The sequence below is a fragment of the Quercus lobata genome, chromosome 5 (genome assembly GCF_001633185.2).
Source record: "Quercus lobata isolate SW786 chromosome 5, ValleyOak3.0 Primary Assembly, whole genome shotgun sequence".
NCBI classification, from domain to species: Eukaryota; Viridiplantae; Streptophyta; class Magnoliopsida; order Fagales; family Fagaceae; genus Quercus; species Quercus lobata.
The window spans coordinates 79,316,930-79,336,852 of NC_044908.1; the positions used below are offsets into that span (position 1 = coordinate 79,316,930).

The 19,923-nt window shown below is 33.6% G+C and overlaps 1 protein-coding gene and 1 long non-coding RNA gene across 9 annotated transcripts; both read right to left on the minus strand.

The window, feature by feature from the left end:
- Positions 1-1,043: 1,043 nt before the first annotated feature.
- On the minus strand, positions 1,044-3,473 carry LOC115991700. The gene is made up of 3 exons (XR_004092289.1): positions 3,247-3,473; positions 2,029-2,097; positions 1,044-1,268 (listed from the first exon to the last, which is right to left on the minus strand). It is a non-coding gene; the product is annotated as an uncharacterized LOC115991700 (long non-coding RNA).
- A 3,549-nt stretch (positions 3,474-7,022) lies between these two features.
- LOC115991691 (G-type lectin S-receptor-like serine/threonine-protein kinase RKS1) lies at positions 7,023-14,071 on the minus strand. Of its 8 annotated transcripts, none has more exons than XR_004092286.1 (11): positions 13,778-14,071; positions 11,996-13,586; positions 11,718-11,895; positions 11,368-11,563; positions 10,814-10,877; positions 10,424-10,661; positions 10,170-10,320; positions 9,784-10,088; positions 8,425-8,479; positions 7,529-7,899; positions 7,023-7,319 (listed from the first exon to the last, which is right to left on the minus strand). XR_004092286.1 is itself a non-coding variant. In XM_031115546.1 (8 exons), the coding sequence occupies exons 2-8, from the start codon at positions 13,341-13,343 to the stop codon at positions 9,786-9,788; spliced, it is 2,625 nt and encodes an 874-aa protein (XP_030971406.1). In that variant the 5' UTR covers positions 13,344-13,586; positions 13,778-14,071; the 3' UTR covers positions 9,640-9,785. The 8 variants fall into 8 exon arrangements, 1 of the variants encoding a protein (XP_030971406.1); XR_004092285.1 differs by having other exon boundaries at positions 7,626-7,899; positions 10,814-11,024; XR_004092284.1 differs by having other exon boundaries at positions 7,618-7,899; positions 10,814-11,024.
- Between the last annotated feature and the right edge of the window lie 5,852 nt (positions 14,072-19,923).

Genomic DNA, 19,923 nt, shown 5'->3' on the forward strand with positions numbered 1-19,923 from the left:
CATTTTATGTTCCACTAATTACAACTTGTCATACATTTATTTGCCTTTCCTTATAAAATAGCCAAAGTTTAAAATAGAAAAAAAAATTAAATAAATAAGCAAATGACAAGTTGTAATTGGTGGAATATAAAGTGGAACTCAAAAGGTGGTATAAAAGATTTGTATTCCCTATATGCGTATACTAATAATTATTTTTTAAAAACAATTTTGGGGGGGGGGGGTCATTGCCTCCAAAAACTAAAGAATGGCTTGGTCACTATGCACAATGTGCCATAAGGATAGTCCAAGAAGATAGGAATGTGGAGCCCTGAAGGATTTGGAGTCCAACTTAATTGATTTGGGAAAGAGAGAAAAAGGAGTCAAGCCACACGAGAGAGAGAGAGAGAGAGAAAGAGATCTAACCATGAAAGCCAAGGGGATTCAAAATATGAATCTGGAGTTTCAATCGATTTTGGGACAACGCTATTATTGTGACAAGTTTCGATCGATTGAAGGTCAATCAAGAGTCGGTCTAAAAATAGAAAGTCCCTATGAATATTTTGATCAATTGAGAGTTGATCAAAGTGATCCGAAAAAGAAAAAAAAAAATTGGTTGATCAAAAAGTGATCAAGAATGTGCAAATTAGAAAAAATGTACAACATATTATTCACCAAAAAAAAAAAAAAAAGGCAACAACAACATGCTTGAAATAGAGTTCAATATGTTGAGTGTGCATGTATGAGTGAAATCTTACATTAAATAAGAATGTCATATAGTGGTTAATAGAACATAGTTGAGCCTACATAGGCTTAACTCTTTTTGGTCAAATGGTGTCTCTATATGTTATATTAACTACTCAATTGGAGGCTCTTTTTGTAATGAAGATTGCCCCCCCCCCCCCCTTTATTTTTCTCCTTTAGCTTAATGAATTGTAGTTAATATATATATATATATATATATATATATTCAATTGGCAGCTCCCCAAGGTGTTATTTACTCAACAAGTGAAATAAGTGCTATTGGTGTAATGCCCCAAAATCATAAATAATAAAAGTCTATACAATCTAAATAATCTATAATAAAAAAATATTAAATAAAAGAAACTAGAAACCTAAAATCTTATCACAAATGTTAGAGCTCTAATCCACCAAATGTAAAACATCCTCAAAATAGTTTTCCAGTACCATGTTTAATGCCATAAAAATAATAATAAAATCCTCAGTTCCACAAAATAATTCGTAACTGTTGTCTTCCAAGAATCTCTACTCCAAAAATCCCTCAAATGTATCTGTAAGGGGAAATAAAAGGGGGGGAGGGGGGTGAGATAACTCAATAAATGGAAATCACTAACATTGGGGTGTGGGAACAAACCTTTCAAATAAATAATTCTTATAACAAATTCATAACTTGTAACTTATCGATATTTTATCATCAAATATTTCATATAAAAGAAAATATCTTTATATTGTGAGCCATCATAATATATATATCAATACCATCATACACGCAATTTCCTAAGCTTTTCTCGTGGTCAACATTTACGCCCCGTTGACAAGGTTGTGTTGTCCCCTTTTTGGGATTGAAACCTCATTTTCATACCCTTTCTTAAGGATGGCTCCTTTGGAACCTAAAGGTGCACTCCCTTGCTAAGGAGCTTCCTTTTTGGATCCTCAATAATATACTCTCTTGCTAAAAAGCTATCAAATGTGCATTGTCCCCTTTTCTAGGACCGTCCCTTACTAAGGACTAAATATAATACTAAGCTTTTAAATCACGACTTGCCATAGGTTTTCAAAACATATTCAATATACTCACAAAAATAATCCATTCATAATTCTCAAAAATATAAAGAAATATTCACACATACAAGTTTAAATAAATTTAGGTTGTCCCACAAGTTTTTCATAAAACGAATAGTCAATGTGCACATCAAACATTTGTAAAATATTCATTTATATATAGAATATCAACATATTTCTTTGATATAAAATAGTTTAATAATCAACACTGTTTTGGGAAAACCCCAAAAATTAGTAAACACCACTTACCTCTTAGTTGCAAAAATAAAGGAAATCAACCAATCTCGTCACTAGGTCCATCACCAAGAATCTCAAAACCTAGAAACATAAGAAACAAGCCTATTAATAACAAGACCTATCGCAAAGTTTATCATCACATTTGTCTCCAAAATCCAATAGGATCCCCTAAAAGAAATCAAATGCACTAAAGCCTAGCTTGCCCAACCTTAGACAAGTACCCATTCCCAACGGGAACCAAACAAGCATACAAACTCATAGTGCCACAGCACAAAACCAAAGCATTTTAATTCTCTACTGCAAGCAATGTGCACATATAAACATAACATAAAACACATCAATTCATAATAGGAGTAGCATATCTCATGAGTTTCCCTTTAGAGCACTAAATGATTAAACCAAACCATTATTAGACTTAACTAAGTAAAACACATGTCAAAGAAAGCACATGAATTTAAAAACCAATCCATTCAACAAAGATTTGAAGTAAATTCCACAAAATCCCAACATTTTCATCGCACTTTCATATTCGATACACAGCAGGTCAGCCATTTTGTAAAAATTGTTTGGTTCATGAAAAGCTATCCGATTAACTTGAAATTAAATAGGGATAAGCTCTTATATGTGTAGTATGTACCATCCAAAATTCAGCCCAAAAATATTTTTCTGTAATTTATTAAAAATCATGTAACGCAGCTGACTCAAATCTGTCAGGGCCAGATTTACAATTCCGAAATAAAATTACTATAATCTTAATACTATGCCAAAAATTGTTAAACTTGATTAACCTCAAAGCTACATGTTTTAGCACACATTAACAACTAGGAATGCAACCCATAACCTCATATAGGCAATTCATCAAACACTTGGCATGCAACAAGCAAATGCCCACACTCACATATGTCAAAGTCACCCAAATGCAGAGAAAACACACTTTAAAATCAACTCACATCAACATATGCAACAACAAGACCCATATAGTTGATCTAGCAAACCAACCCTCAAATACCCTTTAGAAAACTAATCAACAAAAACCTTTTATCAAAGCAAAAACTCTCAAATGATATGAAATTTTCGGATTTTAACAAAACCATTGCAGCCCAAATCATCTTAACCCTCTAATATTCCATTATTCACCAAAACCCATTAAGTATTTACCATAATAATCATTAAATAGCAAAACCCAAAGGATTTCATTGAAGAAATTGAGATAAAAGCTTAGATTTTTACCTTGGGTTTAATCCACTCCAAAATCTCATGGAGTTTTAGCTACTAGGAAAACCAATGGAGACATAATCCTCCCTAACAAGGAGGTCTCAACTAGAGAGAGAGAAAGAAATAAGGAAAGAGAAAGAGATATGGGAGCTTGGAGGTTCAGTCATCATTGGGGAAGAACTAAGAAGAAGACTGAATATGAGAAGAGAGGGGAAGGGAGAGAGGGAGAAGCGGCTGAAGAAAAATAGGGGGGCGGGGTGTGTGGCTTACCGTATGGTGATGTATGGGTTATTATAGACCACTCATCACAAAAATATCATGGGAAGAAATTTACCATTTCACCCTTAAATTTCTTCTCTTCCTTAATCCTCACTCAGCCCATCATCACAAATCACTTAAATGCCACCTCAAGCTTTTAAAATTTAAAAGACCTCTACAAAAATAATTAACAACCTTATTGAAAAACATAAAATTCACTTGAGATATTATTCGCATTGTAAAATTGCTTTAAAAAGTTTGAGGTGTTACAATTGGTGTTATGAATTGAAGGTGGTGAGGTGTTCATGGTCCCCCCCTCCCCCCCAATGGGACAAGTCAATGTCTAGATGGCTCATACAAATGATCCTAGAAAAAGGCCCGACGAAGGAATACTGTCAATACTCAATAATGCCAAATAATGCTAGATCACAATGATACAAATACATGAAAATGCACTATTATGAATCAACTCAACAACGGCTTTCTCTTGACCTTATTGCACAAGTTAATGATTCCACTTTATCTAAATCTAAAACCATTACTATTATAATTTTATCCATTCCCCTTTCATTTTTTTTTTAATCCAATGAGTTTTCAAAAAAAGCATTCAAATGGCTTCTTAATCACCTTCCTAGCTAGTCTTAGGAATTGGCTATCCCAAAAAAGGCATTCAAAACATGCTTGAATTTGGTCCCCATTGAATATATGAACTATCCCAAAATCCAAAATTTTAGGATTCATCTAACCATCTAAGAGAACATTGCTAGTTTTAAGATCCCTATGTATTATTTTTAATCTTGAGTCTTGATGAAACTACAAAATCCCACGAGCGATCCCAATGATGATTTCAAAGAGTTTCCCCCAATTAAGCAATGAACATCTTGTATGATCTACAATATAATTTAACTCCAATATACTCAAAATGTGATAAGAGGGAGAGAATTATGAAGTTTCACCTCTCTTATCTCTGTCTATGAATATTTTTATTTCAGGACTAAGTATCCCTTCTTTCAATCCAAAGAGTAGCGTATCAAAATGGATGTTGGGTTAAGTCAATAAGTCAGCTTACATAGTCACTAAGCATTGCAAGTCCAGAATTGCGTCAAGGGACTGAAGGCATTCTAGGCATCAATTTTCACCGACTAGCAGATTAAATATCACAATACTTATCTTAAATATATTTTTCTTAAGTTTTAGAGAAACTTAATGATGGCTAGAGTGACATGATAACTTTTGGCATGTATTCCCTACTTTATTGAGTAGTTGATAGTTTGAATAGGTTGGCAAATAAGGGCTGTAGAAAATGGGCTGAGATTGGCTTAATGGGTTTGAGTTGTGAGGTTAACAGTATGTTGTAAGTTGTAACTATCTCAAGACCAAAATACATGGACTTAATAAAGTCTTTTTATTGACTCTTAATAGTGTAACATAATAATCATCTCACTTATTGTACCATATCTCCCATCCATTACAAAATGTGCCATATGAAGAAAGCAAATATGGAAAACTTCAATAAATGATTGATCCTTTGGTCTAAAGTAAGTAGAAAGACCAATGGTGGTCAAACTGATAATTGAGACATTATTAAAGAATGGTAAAAAATATGAATTAAGTGAAAGCTCGAATTTGTGCTAAAACCCAAGAGCTTATTTAGACCCCTAAATAAAAAAATATAGCTAGATTGCTTTTACTCTAACTTAAACTAAATGTGGAAAAAGAGTAAATAAGCGCAATGAATCGATAAAGCTACCCTAAGCCATATCCATCCATCATCAATAATAAAATGAAAGATTAAAGAGTAGAGAAGAAAGATGCAAACACAAGATAACACCAAGACGAATTATCAAAAAGGAAACTGAAGAATTTGATGAAAAACCTCCCTGCAACCCTCCAAGTCAAAATTGATCAACTAGAAAGTAAAGTTGTGAGTACACGAATAACAAAAAACCCTCAAGCCTAGTCTATCCCCATGTACTTGAGCCCAGCAAGCTCTTGCAACCAACGGACTTCTCGGAGTCTTATCTTCTCTAGCTTTCCAAATCCTACAATTTAGCCCGATTTCATTTGCCAATGATTGGCTCCTTCCACTGCTTCCCAACAACATCAAAATCTCAATTGACACTCAGAATGGGTGTGGTAAGTGTTTGGGCTAACAACCTCTCAAGGATTTAGAGATGGAGAGGTAGGAGTTGAAGAAAACCACAAGAAAATATGTAGATGATTGTGAGTATAATAATCTCTAACTCTCAAGTGTATTTGCTAGGGTTTTCTCTCTGAAAAACACTCCTTACAATTTGTGGGTAATGAGGCTATTTATAGTGTGGATAAAGAAATTGGTAAAGCATCACAACTTGTTGCCAAACAGAAACGTGCGTGAGTACTTCGTGAGATGGCCTTTCTTGCAAAACACTCGTGAAATTGATAGCCTGGCACGACTCTTCATCTTCCAGTCATGTGCTCCACACGTGGCATTTTCACGAGTTGCTTATTGCGAGCTACTTGCAAGCTAGTCATGAATTTCACTAATTCATCATTTGAAGCTTGATTCTTCATCGATCTCTCACACTCATCCCTTACAAATAAACCCACATACATTCAAAGAAAATGATTGAAGAAATTACAATCAAATTTGGCATGGAATTAAAACCAACACAAGATAGTTGGAAATCACAACTTTATATTAAGGAATGGTGTGATTAGGTAGCTAAAGAATACCTTAGGACCCATGGTGACTTTGACAGCAACAAAAATTTCCTCCACACACTTTAGCATAAGACAAAGAGCTGAAGTCAAAACCCCAAATTTTATATCTTTGGTTGCATAGTTTCTTCTCCAACTCAATCTATTACCCTTCTAAATCACACATACACATAAACAAAACACAAGACATAGAGAGAGGGATCATTACAAACATTAACTAACATAAATAATCCTACAACCACTGATTGATTCTCTCACCTACTGTTGGGTGCTATTCTTAGTGAGCCATCCATCTTTCTCAATAATACCACAATGCAATCACAAACAGAACACTCTCAAGTCTCAACAAGCTTGCATTTTTCTTCAACAATGGAGTTGGGTAGTACCATACAGACATTTACAAATTTTACTATATTGAGCTTATAAAAATATGTCCCACTAATCATAAATAGACAATTCAAATATTTATTTATGAGGAGGTATAAGTCTAATCAATTTGATTGGAATATCGGTTTGTAAGTTTTATCACTTTATGTAGTAAAATTTGTAATACCTTTAGCATTTTTCTTAATGTAATAGGACCTATGTTAAATGATCGTTCCTCTATTTACCCAAAAAACCAAAAGGCAGGTATCTCTCTCTCTTGAAAAAAAAAATAAAAAAAAAGGTAGGTAATGTCACGCCTCAAACCCAAAAGGGTCCAAAGTTTAAGAAAAGAACCATCAAGAGAGAGACTGTAGGAGATTTTTCTTTTCTTTTCCATAGGATAAGAATATATAACCATACTAAAATCTCCACATTACATGTCAGAGCTCTATAACACATTTACGAACAATAACAAAAAAGTCATGTGCCTCCACATAATACATGAATATATTACAAAACTCCAATTGGATTACACAAACTCACAATCTTACCAAGAATAAGGAACCTTAACACCAAATCTAGACATACCACACCTAAGACTAACAAACCTCAAGTGACCAACCTCCGATAGAATCAATTAAGGTTTCATTGGACATAGCAAAATCGAGTCACCAACCATTTACAGCAAAAGTCTCCAAATTTAACATAGCACTTCAATCATCACCAATGAAGTAAGCTCCATACCCAAGGTATAGCTAATTAATCTGAAAAATTATGAGAGGGTGGGATGAGATAAAGCCCAATAAGTAGCATAATTAATGAGGGCGAGGGAAATGCAAATTTCATGATGATAAATAGTTTACAAATCATGTTTTAATTTGGGAAATTCTAATTGAATACTGGAAGATCATTTCAATAATAGTATGACAAGAATGATTAAATAATGGAGCACAAAGTTTCTCAAAATAAATACCTTGAAACTATATACTGTAATTTGTGAGCACTAGCAATATAATTCCAAAGCCGTAAACTCAAATATAAGGTAATTTATCTCAAATATACCACACTACCACATAGACCGGTCAGAAGATCCACCCATTCACAACTGGCATGATATTGTCCTCTCTGATATACAGTCTCTTGGCTCCATGGGCAGCAGTCTGACCCATACCCTCAAGGTTTTTCTCTACCTCCATGGACAGCAGGTAAAACATGTCAAATAGGACCTCTTTTGCATGTGGTCTTTTGGCAGCAGCCTCACCCACACACAATTAAGGAACCTCTTCCTCCCATGGGCAGTAGGGAAGAACGCGTCATCCAAAGTGAAAGAGCACTGACCTAGATCTGATTCCATTACCACGAAAACTATGGAAATCAATTAGGTGATCATTGGGAAATCACACATGACATAAGGTTAAAACAACATAAAGCTCACAAGTATACATGTACTTTCAAATACAGAGTTTATATCCACATAATTTCAGAAAAACCTTAAATAATCTAACTTTCACAAAATTTGTAAGATTTTCAACTTCATTCTTGTCAAAAAGATTTTTTATCAATTTCCCAAATAACAAGACAAGATAAGCATCTTTAAATTTTCTAATATACCATAAAATCCATGATTTCCTTATCAAAGATTAAATAAAAGATGCTCATTTTTCCATGTCAACAATTCATGCATTTCCCCAAATACAATACCAAATATGATGCATTTTTCATAGATAGTCATATACATTTAAGGTTATGACACAGTAGTTTTTAGGAAAATATAGTTCCCATAAGTAGTTTCCAAAAATTTGTCTAACCCAAAAACAATGTTTATGCAATATGATTATTTTCCAAAAATCCCATTAAAAAACTACTTACCTCACAACCCGCAAGATGCCAATTTCTCCAAGCTCTAAAGGAGATTAACTAGAATCTAAACAATATCAAGCAAACCTATCACAATAAGCATATAGCTTGAAATTGCATAAAGCTTGAAATTGCATCTAGCTACAAATTAGAAATTGTGAAATAAGCACTTAATTAGGCAAGCCTAGTATTTAACCTCACAAATAATATATTCCACTTCCAAAGTTTCTCAAAAATTTAATTCACAAGGCATGGACTCCAATTTATAAAGCTAACCCATTCAATATCATCTCCAACATTATGACTAGCTTCCATAATATTTACACAATATCATCAAGAGACCCATGAAAGTAAAATCACAATATCCTCCAAGACAAGAAATTTAGAACTTCAACGAACGCTAAATAAACCCAATAGTAATGGAAAAATTAGATTTACCAACCATTACATGTTATAACTCAAAACTCCTAAATTTCCATCATAAATAAACCTTAGATAGCCACCATTAGTACAAACCATAAACTCACTCATCAAATAAATCCACCAAGACAAAACCCATACAGATTAACACATGAATATTACTTCCAAAGCTCATAAATCATATGAATATCATTATCAATGCTTAGACTAAAGAACCTCAAGCAAAAGCATATAAAACCCACCAAAAAGATTAGAAAATTTTAACTTAAATAAAATATGTGAAGGTGCTTAGAAGTTTCTAAGGATTTTCTAGTGATTTTGCCGGAAAAATGATGGTCGAGACAGTGGTTTGGAGTGGAACCCGGTGGGAGAGTGTGGGAAATGAGGGTGTAAAGTGAAGAGAAAAGAAAGAAAATGAAAGGAAGAAAAGGGATGGCCGGCCAAAAGAGAGAAAAGAGATGGTGTGAAAATGAGCGGTGGGGAATGTGGGGTAAGTGGGGGGCACATGTGAATGTAAATAAAAGTCTGACCATGCCCTTTTTTTTCCTTTTTCTAAATTTTAAAAGTTGAGACGTTACAGGTAAAACCTATATGAATAATTTACCAGGTCACAAATGAGCTTAAATAACTTCTTGTTTCTATGTGAAATGTATTTATTTCATACTTTGAATTAAATATTATGTATTTAAAGCTGTATTGAGAGAATCATTTTCACTTTTTCACGCCAAAACCACGCAAGAAGCTAGCAACCCAAGCCAGACATCACAGTCTTAAGCCTCACCAGCAATATCGAAAAGAGACAAAGAATAAGAATAATAAATAATGTTTGTTCCTAAATACAAAAAGAGTATATGTTAATTTTTCCTACAAATCCCTATAGAAGCAATCTAGATGCAGCTAACTAGAATCCTTATAGGAGCAAATTTGATGCAGCTTAACTAGAATCTTTACCTTTAGCGAGCTTCAAACTTAGTTATTGTCACGTCATTTATAGAATAAAACCCCTTTCCTGTGACTGATCCGAAATCCTTGGTAGGTCTTTTGAAAACAAAAGCAGGTTGATTCGGAGAAGGAAGAGTTGTTTCACAACTTAGCATGAGAAGAATTGCCAACATTGTTGGTCGATCTGTTGCATCTTCTTGCACACATAAGAGCCCAATTTGAATGCATCTCAAGACTTCATGAGAAACAAATGACTCAGTAATCGATGAATCAACTATATCCAAGGCTCTATCTTCTGTCCATAGTTCCCAGACCTGTATGGTTTATAGCATTATCCAAAAGGGGTTGTATTATAAATGCAAATGGAAAAAGATTGTTGTTTTTTTGTTACTTACATGCCCTATCAAAGTTAGGGAAGGGTGTGTTTGATAAGAAATGTTATTCTTCTTGCCACTAATGATCTCCAACAACATGACACCAAAACTAAAGACATCTGATTTTGTTGAAAATTTCCCAAATATCACATACTCTGGTGACATATAACCACTGCATGTGAATAGTATTAAAAATAGAGTTAAAGCTTGCATAGGCCTTCATTTTCTATATATGTGGAAAGTGTGCAAGGCTTTGTGTGCACATGCGTACTTACTATGTTCCGATAACTCTAGTTGTCTTGTCTTGAATTTGGTCCCCTTTGAATATACGAGCTATCCCAAAATCTGAAATTCTAGGATTCATCTCACCATCTAGGAGAACATTGCTAGTTTTAAGATCCCTATGTATAATTCTTAATCTTGAGTCTTGATGAAGATACAAAATCCCACGAGTGATCCCAATAATGATTTCAAGGCGTTTCCCCCAATTAAGCAATGAACTTCTTGTATGGTCTACAATAAAATTTAACTCCAGAATACTCAAAATGTGATTAAATAGTGTAAAAATATTTGGTTGTATGTAGTCCAAAAATATTCTCTGAATATATATAATAAAAGAAAAAAAAAAAAGATGAATGCAATAGATTTATAGAAAGAAGACGTACCAAAAATGAAGAAATCCAAGCTTTTGTTGGGCATGTACTCATAAATCAACATCTTTTCTTCCCCCTGAATGCAACAACCAAAAAGCTTGACAAGATTCCTATGTTGAAGTTTTGCTATTAACATAACTTCATTTTTGAATTCCTCTATTCCTTGTCCTGAACTATTGGATAGCCTTTTTACAGCTACTTGCTGTCCATTAGATAATTGACCCTGAATCCATGATCCAAAATTAAGCTTAGTCGTAACAATTAGTTCAAAGCAATTGAGTTCAATGCCACAATCTGATTCTTAAATAACTTATGTCTTGCCAAAGGCCTTGTAGCTGAATTGGCACCTCCCCATGCACAAAGTGCTTGGGGGTCTAAGGGGGAAAGGGTTCGAGCTGCAGGGTTAGCAGCATGTTGTAATTATTTCTCAAAAAAATAACTTATGTCTTAGATTATGTAAATCATTTTCCTGTATTCACACTCTCACAATAATGGAAATTGAAAAAGAGAGGAAAAATATGCAAGATGTCAACATTCAACGATGCCATTATGAATTGTAACTTTACCTTAAAAACAGAACCAAAGCCACCTTGTCCTAGTTTGTTGATTGGAGAGAAATTGTCAGTGGCAGCAACTATGCAGCTTAGATCAAAGATCAATAAATCTGGATGTCTACTATTCTCCTCTAGCTCATTTCCCTCCAAATAGCCCACGGCACCGGTAAAATATAATGATTGATTGTGCAATTTTCTCTTCACTGTCCTAAAACATATTGATAGATTTATAGACATTGCTGACTATAATTTTGCAATTGAGCATTTATATAGCTCAAGTGGTCTACTAAAATGACTCTTGATATATATATATATATTCCTCTGTGTTTGTGCGAACAATACAATGGAAGTGATTTTGTTACCTTTTGTTTTCCTCTTCTTCTTTTTTTTTTGAGGGGGATGTTTTCCTCCTCTTCTTCTTCATTAGGCATATATAGCCTATCAAGCATACCAGAAACAATGTCACCATAAGAGAAATTATTGTAATAGCCCGCTGCCTCTTGTGGCCAAGAAAACCATTGGACTTCCTTGTGTAAGTAGCTGAAGGACAAAAAAAAAAAAAAATTGAGTCCACGATTTGTAAGGTGAAATAGGCAGAAATGAAAATTTACGAAAAATACAAGCAAGGTGAGAAGGCCACCTAACTCAGTTGCATCTACACGCACATTTAGATCCCACCTTACATATGAATTCTCCGAAACGTCAACCAATTCACCATACCATGCCAAGCAACGGGTCCCCTTCCCATCAATATTCATGCTGATAAAAGCCGTGCAAGAGCAATTTCTCAAGCATGCCTGCTCGCACTCTGAGCTACTCATACTCATGTCCATCCAAACTGCATTAAATGAATCAGGGCCCTTCAAACGCTCCACCTTCACAAACCCTTCTCCATTCCCACACATCGACAACCCCAACTGCTTCCTCACACACCCCCCAGAACCATCTCTGTGATACCAATTCTTCCAAGACTTGGGTTCATACCCTGGCAAACACGTACACTCAAACTTATTAACATTGTCATCAGACTCACATTTGCCGTAGGCACCACAGTGTCTATAGTTGTCACACCGGTATTTAGGTGCTGACCAGAATTCCTTCCATTGAAGGTCACCATCATTCCACATAAGTTTCTGGATTAATCCAGAGTTGCCAACCACTTCTTTAGAAATGATAGAGGGGTCATCAAAAAAGTAGTAAGATACCTCATCTTCGTTGTTAACAAAATAATACTTAAAACTCGATGAGGATGTTGCTGCTGATAATGATGTGGGCCACGGCCATGGAGCTGACCGCCAATATAAAGTCGAACCCTTATACAAGACGACCTGTGGAGAGCCAGTAGGATTTATCTTACAGAAGTAGTCCCCAGTTCCGGGGTCATCTTGTGACTTCCAAGATGTCAAGAACCTGTCTAACCCAGTCATCCGATTCAACCCAAGCCTCATGCCTGGAAGCAGTGTGTCTGTAGGATGATCAAAGCTTTGCCATATAACCTTTTTGTTATTGCCTTGGACCAATACCAGATTTCCTGAATCTTGAAGCTGTGCAACAGAGGTTGTCCCCTGGACAGACACATTTGTAGACCAAAGAAGACGGTTAGAACTGTCATGGAGGACAAGGTTTCCATACTGGTTGATGGAGAGAACACCGGAGGAATCAATAATAGGATCATTCCTGTTTGCCACCCACACTATAGTTTGATATGCCACTTTGACAAACCAAATACCAAGATACTGGTAGCTAGAATTTCCGGGACTGAAGAAGCCTAAGGCGAAATTATTTTTGTTGGAAATCAAAGACTGGCCATCCTTGATGGATTGGTTTGGTGTTAAGGTGTCAACGGAAGTGCAAAATGGGAAGAAAAGCACGATCAGAATCAATGGCATGACCATGGTTTCAGGATCCATGTTTGTGCGCAGTGGTCTTTCACTTAAAATAACTTTTTTTTTTTGTTTTTTTGGACGGGGTGGTTGGTGGGTGGGCATGAAGTCTTCTTACAAGAAAAGAGAGAGAATATTCTGAAGTCTTCTCTTTCTGATAACTATTGCTGACTAATTGTTTCTTTTAGGACTACACGCCTCTCTTCTTTCAGACAAAGAAGCAGCCTATCCAGAAGGATTTTGCTCCAACTCAGTACCCGTTTGTTTCGGCCTTTAGAAGCCAAAACGCACTTTCTGAGAGCAAAAATGAAAGTCGGGTGTTTGGTATTGTTTCAAAATGAGCTTTTTCTGCATTATGAAATGTAAAGAATTAAGCCAAAACGTGTGGGCAAGTTTGAGAAGCTTTTACAAACGCAAAAGCACTTTGATCAATATATATTACCATTGAAAATGCAAGAAATGACCCAAATTACCCTCATCTCACTAACCACAAAATACACTAAAAATTGAAGACAAACACAGAAAATTAGAGAAATTACCTGTGAAGATCTAGGTGAAGAAGTGCGTGGGTGTGGGCTAAGAGAGGTATTGAAGATTTTTGGTGAAATTAAGAGAAATTACTTGTGAAGATCAAGATGAAGAAGTGTGTGTGTGTGTGTGTGTGTGTGAGATGTGTGTGGTTGAATTTAGAGAAAAAGAAAAGAATAAAGAAGATCAAGGTGAAGAAGTGCATGGGTGTGGGCTGTGTGGCTAAATGTGTGGAGGAAAGTAGAGAAAGAGAAAAAAGAAATTATGTTCTAGAATGAGAGTGGACGAAATGGTGGTAGTCTGGTGAAGAAGAAAAGTATAAAGAAAAGTCAAAAGTGAAGATAGGGAGAAGGTAAAGAATATGTGTGTGGAGGAGAAAAAAAGAGGAAAAAAAATATAAATAACGTGTGGATGAAAGAAAAATAGATAAAGAGAAAAATTAAATTAAAAATTAAAACTAAGAAATGTTACTATAATATTTTTATAATATTTTCACAATAAATCTTAAGTGGTGGGTTGTTACTAGTTAATATGAGTGAAAAAAAAAGTGGTGTATTCAAATTAAAATCAGTAATAATTTGCCACGTATGATTTGTTGTGAAAATATTGTAAAAATATTTTTACAACAAATTTTAGTTAACAATAAATTATTATTATTATTATTATTATTATTATTATTAAGTAGTTTTTTTGAATAAGTATTATTAAGTAGTTAATTTAAGTATGAAATAAACCCTCTTATATATTCATTGTCTTTTTTGGTAATTTATAACTCAAACTGCCACTTTTATAAATGCTAGCCAAACACTCAGTTTTTTTAAAAATCACTTTTTAACAGTTTTTATCAATCACTCAGCTTTTTAAAAATACCTAATTTTATACTGCACTTTTTGAAAACCCACACTTTTTCAAAAAACCCAAGTACAAAAAGCTGAACCAAACTCACCATCAATAAGCCAAGCATCACAAGTCAACTGGAATTGCGTCTAGGGATTGGAGGCATTCAAACATCAATTTTATAAAGGGAAATGTTAACAAGCACCGTGCAATGCTTGTTAACTTTTCCTTTTTTTTGTGTTTCACTTAAAAAAAGGAAAAAAGTTGTCAAAAAAGATTAAAAAAAAAATGTCAAAAACTGAAAAACTGTCGAAAGCTGAAAAAGTTACCCAAAAAATTACCTAAAAGTGTATTGTTAACGAGCATCTTAAAGTGTCCATTAACACAACCCATTTATAAAACACATGGATTTTCTAATATCCTTTATTGACCAGTCAAACTCAACAGTGTAACATAATTGACAACATGAGTTGAACTTAGAATCACATATTGAGTACCTTCTCCAAAAAAAAAAATCCTGACTTTCATGTGAAATCGTTTACTTTTTCAATAACGGCGAATCCCTTTTTGCTATTTCTTTTTTTGACCACGATACCAGAAGAGAATATATATATATATATATATATATATATTAGAAATGGTGTGGTAGTAAGGTGTTAAACAAGAAGACGAAGACAAATCGTTTTAGGCCCAACATGAAAGTAAGGTGTTAAACAAGAAGATAAAAAATCCTACCTCCTCCTCCTCCTCCTCCTTCTTCTTCTTCTTCTTCTTCTGGTGGGTTTCGGACCTTTTTTTTTTGGGGGGGGGGGTGTTTTCGGTCCTGCCAATCTGCCTTAACTTTTTTATTTGTGTGCTTTACAGGTAAGGTACTTGTTAGCCTCCTTTTAATGCTATGTCCTCTATTTTAAAATTTTTTTCTTTGTTTTGTTTTAAAATTTGAATTTTTTTTCTTTGTTTTGTTTTTTTGAGCCCCATGTGACTAATAATAAAAATAGAATGTTATAGCTTTTTAAGGGTTTATTTGGATACTACTTATTGTTGAAAATTAAAAATTTATTGATAAAAAATTAAAAACACTATAGCAAAATAATTTTTAAAGGTATGAAATAGTGCCATGAAACCCAATTTTAAAATTAGATTTGTGTTTTTTTTGTACTTACAGGTCCTATGAATAGTGCATAGGGCCTAGCCAAAAAAACACAGACACGCAAAACGCCACTCTTGCCACTATGGAAACTCACACTAAGTTTTAACCCTCTTCCACTATTCCACCTATTAAGAGCATTTTCATTAAGAGTTTTAAAAATTTTAGCATTTAGTGTCACGACCCAAACCTAACTTCAGAGTTTAGAGCATGACCGACATGTTAATATCAAGTTTACCTCAATACTAACACAAACCAACCTAAACTGAAGGTACTTATCAAGAATTGTTTCTTGAATTTTTGCTTATTTTCTTGCACAAAAGCCAAAATATACAAAAATGATGGCAACCTTGAAATTTCATTTCCTTCGAACTTGGAAAATTACTACCTGGTTGAAACTTAAGGTATACATGCAAATATTACATAGTTAAATGTTTAGCAAAACTCTTATTACAAACCTAACCCCAAAGACATACAACTGGGGTTCAAAACAAACTAAGGTACCGAATTATATCTGTGCTCAAAGGATCAAGTACATCTTGATTCCTCCTATACAACAAAAGAGCTAACTGCTATACAACAAAACTCTACTACATTCGAACAAACGAGAAAACACAGAATCCTTGCCACCTCTAATACTCTCGCTGCTTCCAGGAAGAACTTGTGTACTAAAATATAATAGGGTGAGTTGCGAAGCCTAGTAAGGTTTTAAAGCTCCATGGGCCTTTAATAAGAATGCATGTAAATCAAATATTTTATTGATATGCCAGATTTGATAAAATAGCCTTCATATTGTTCATATTGTTCTTAAAATAACTTAAGAGCTTTTAGATGAGAATACTTCATTTTCCTTTCATATAATAAATAAAAGGACATAATAAGGATCTTAAATATAATTCAGTAATCTTATCTTTGAACAGACTATCAAATACTTTATCATAACTTCTCATCAGACTTATAACACATTCAATATACCTTTCTTATCATCATACTTTTCTTATAATTTTCAAATAGCTTAATAGCTCATTTATAATACATATTAGTTAATCCAATTGTAAGTTTGTCACAACTTTGGGAGACTTTCAGCACAGAGTGTCAAGCATCCAACATTCCTCACAATGCCAAGTAATTCCAGAATCATATCATAATACATGTTTTCAACCATGGGGGTAGGTTGACATCCTCCACAAGTTGGTTGTTACCAACAAGGGCAGGTACAGCAAAGCCAGTCCCACTTTTAATGGCCAATCAAAATCTCCATGGAAATACTAGTACTATAATCCCTACTGGCTAAGTTCAAATCATAACAATGGAATAACCAAAAACTATATTTTCTGATAACTTTGCTTTTACATAAATGTTTCACAATAGTAGCATATCCACTTCGTTCTTAAATATTATGTTCGTGATATAAATAATAGCATCAATATGCTAAAATTATTATGTATATAAAATTGAACAACTCACGAACACATATTTTACTTAAATCATGCATATATGTAATATCTCTAATCAAAAGCTTTAATGTTTCTAAACAATTTTTATACTTATCAAAAGCACATGTCACAAATTCCTTACCTGAAAATAAAAGGCGCAAGAGATTGTACAAGAGGAGCTCAAGTGTCTGTGTTCTCGATCTCGCCACCTAAAGGAAAAACCAAAACTTATTACGGAAAAACTCTTCCTAATATATAAACTTATACCTCAATCACAACCTAACTCTCAAACTTAAAAAAATCTTAATTCCCATCACATAAAGTTCCCCAAAGCATAAGATACAATCATCAAACACATTACGCACCCAAACCATAGAGAAACCAATTCATAAAATTTATATATGCTCCAAACATACCAAAAGATGAGCGTATTAAATTATAGCTCAAAACATACACCCTAACTTGAGAATTAAATCCACAAAGTCAGGCGTAGCATATGTTGTTCACTGCTCATTTCAGCAGCGTATGCTCCATTTGTAAAATACAAATGAGCTGTTCACACACATCCAATTGTCATGAAATTTTACATAACTACTCCCCTGTATGTACAGTATATACCATGATTGACTAAAAATCACGCAAGACAGCATATTCAAATCTATCCTAACATAATTTATTGCAACTTAAGAATTAAACCATTATTTTTATGTTCATCCAAATTCTGTGAGATCACTTCCATCATAACCATGTGTGTCTTAGAATTCATAAAAACTACTCCTAGCATCCTAATTCACAAAATATGATTTAATAAATATTGTTTTTGTTGTAAACATCAAATCTGTCACAGAGACAGCTTCAGTACATAAACTTACAAAATCATCAACAAATAGCAATAGGCCCTAATTTCATTTGGGTATTTTTATACCCATACTATACATATTAAAATATGTTAATAAGCATTCAATTGATCAAAATATCATCAAACTTTCAAATTACTAAAACAGAATCACAAGTTTAGCTTCTAAAATCAGGATAGAGGATAAAGAAGTAGAAATATACACAAAACAATTATGCTATCAACACACCCAAATTCAAATGAGGTTAAATTTACTTACCCACACACTTTGAAGATGAAACCTTAGTGTTAGGATCTTAATTTCTTCTTAGAGAGAGTTGTCTATGATTTTTGGTGTGAGGGTGAAAGAGAGGTGCTGCCGGGTAGAGCAAAGGAAGAAGAAAAGAAAAAGTAAAGGAAGATGAGCAAAGAGTGTTTTCTGGTGCAGCAAAGAAGATAAGGGAATTTGACTTTTGGGGTGGGGTACATGGGATGCTAGGGAAGAAAATATCATGCCCACTTTTCAACTTTTTTGCATTCACACTCACACTTTTCTACAAAAATAATATCACTTTACACACACACACACACACACACACACACATATATATATATATATATATATATCCTTACCTTTATAAAGTTATATCCATCACATTAAAAGAGCATATATGTTCTATAATATCACAATATTAAAGTTTTATGCACTTAAAAGTAATTAAGATAATAACATGCATATAAACCCATAAATTAATTATGAAATTAGGTTGGGGTGTTACATTTAGTATCTAAAAAATCATCTTTATAGCATTTAATACATCACTTTATAATATACCTAACATCAAAACTTCTATTTTTTTTACCACTTCATTAAAATATTATTTATTTATCATTTTTTGTTCTTTTTGAGAGAGAGCAGAGAGTGAGATCTGAGGGGAGAGAGAGAAGGGGAATAAAAAATGAGTAGCAATTTGTTACAGTAGGGTGTTAGAAATAACATCTTACTATAGCAAGGTGCTAAAAAAATTAAAATTTAGCACCATTGATGTAGGGGCTTTTTTAGTGGTTTTGTTGCTAAAAACAACTTTTATCATTTATCCCACCTTTGATGAGATTAATATCTAGGTTTTTTTTTTTTTTTTTTTTTTTTAATATTATCACTCTTATTATATTTTATAAATGATTGAACCGATACTTATTATTATTATTATACCTTCTTTAAAACCCTTACTAATTTATATGGGTCTTTTTTTTTATTGATAGTATATATTTTTTAGTATAAAATAGCGGTAACTTCGAGACACCCTGAAACAGTACGCCAAAATAAGCCAATATCGAAACATTCAATTCCAATGGGCAAATCGAAACGGGTTACGAAACGGTATTCATAACATTGGACCCTACAGTTTTTTATAAACTCTTCTATCTCTTATATTTAGAAGGTTATCTTTATCACAAAAAAATTCTTACACTTCAAATTTGAAACTTATCATTATAATATAATTTTTAAAATGTACATGAACTTTATTGCCTTATCATTATCCCAAAAAAAAAAAGTGATCTATAGATTTTACACATTACTTTTTAAAAAAAGTTTTCAAAAAAATATCAAAAATAGAAATGGTCTCCAAAACTTTTTTTTTTCAATATTTTGAAAATCAATATTGTAAAGTTGTAATTTACAACTATGTGTTTTGTTGACTTTTATTCCATGCCAAATTTGATTGTAATTATGTTCAATATTTTGTACCCTGTATTTCATGTGGGATTTATTTGTAAGGGTTGTGTGAGAGAGAGAGTGTGTGTGAAGACTCAAGGCATTGAAGCCTAAAGTATTTTCGCGGGTAGCTCGCGAGTAAGCATCCCGCGAAGTGATGCATGTGTCTTGCACATAACTGGAAT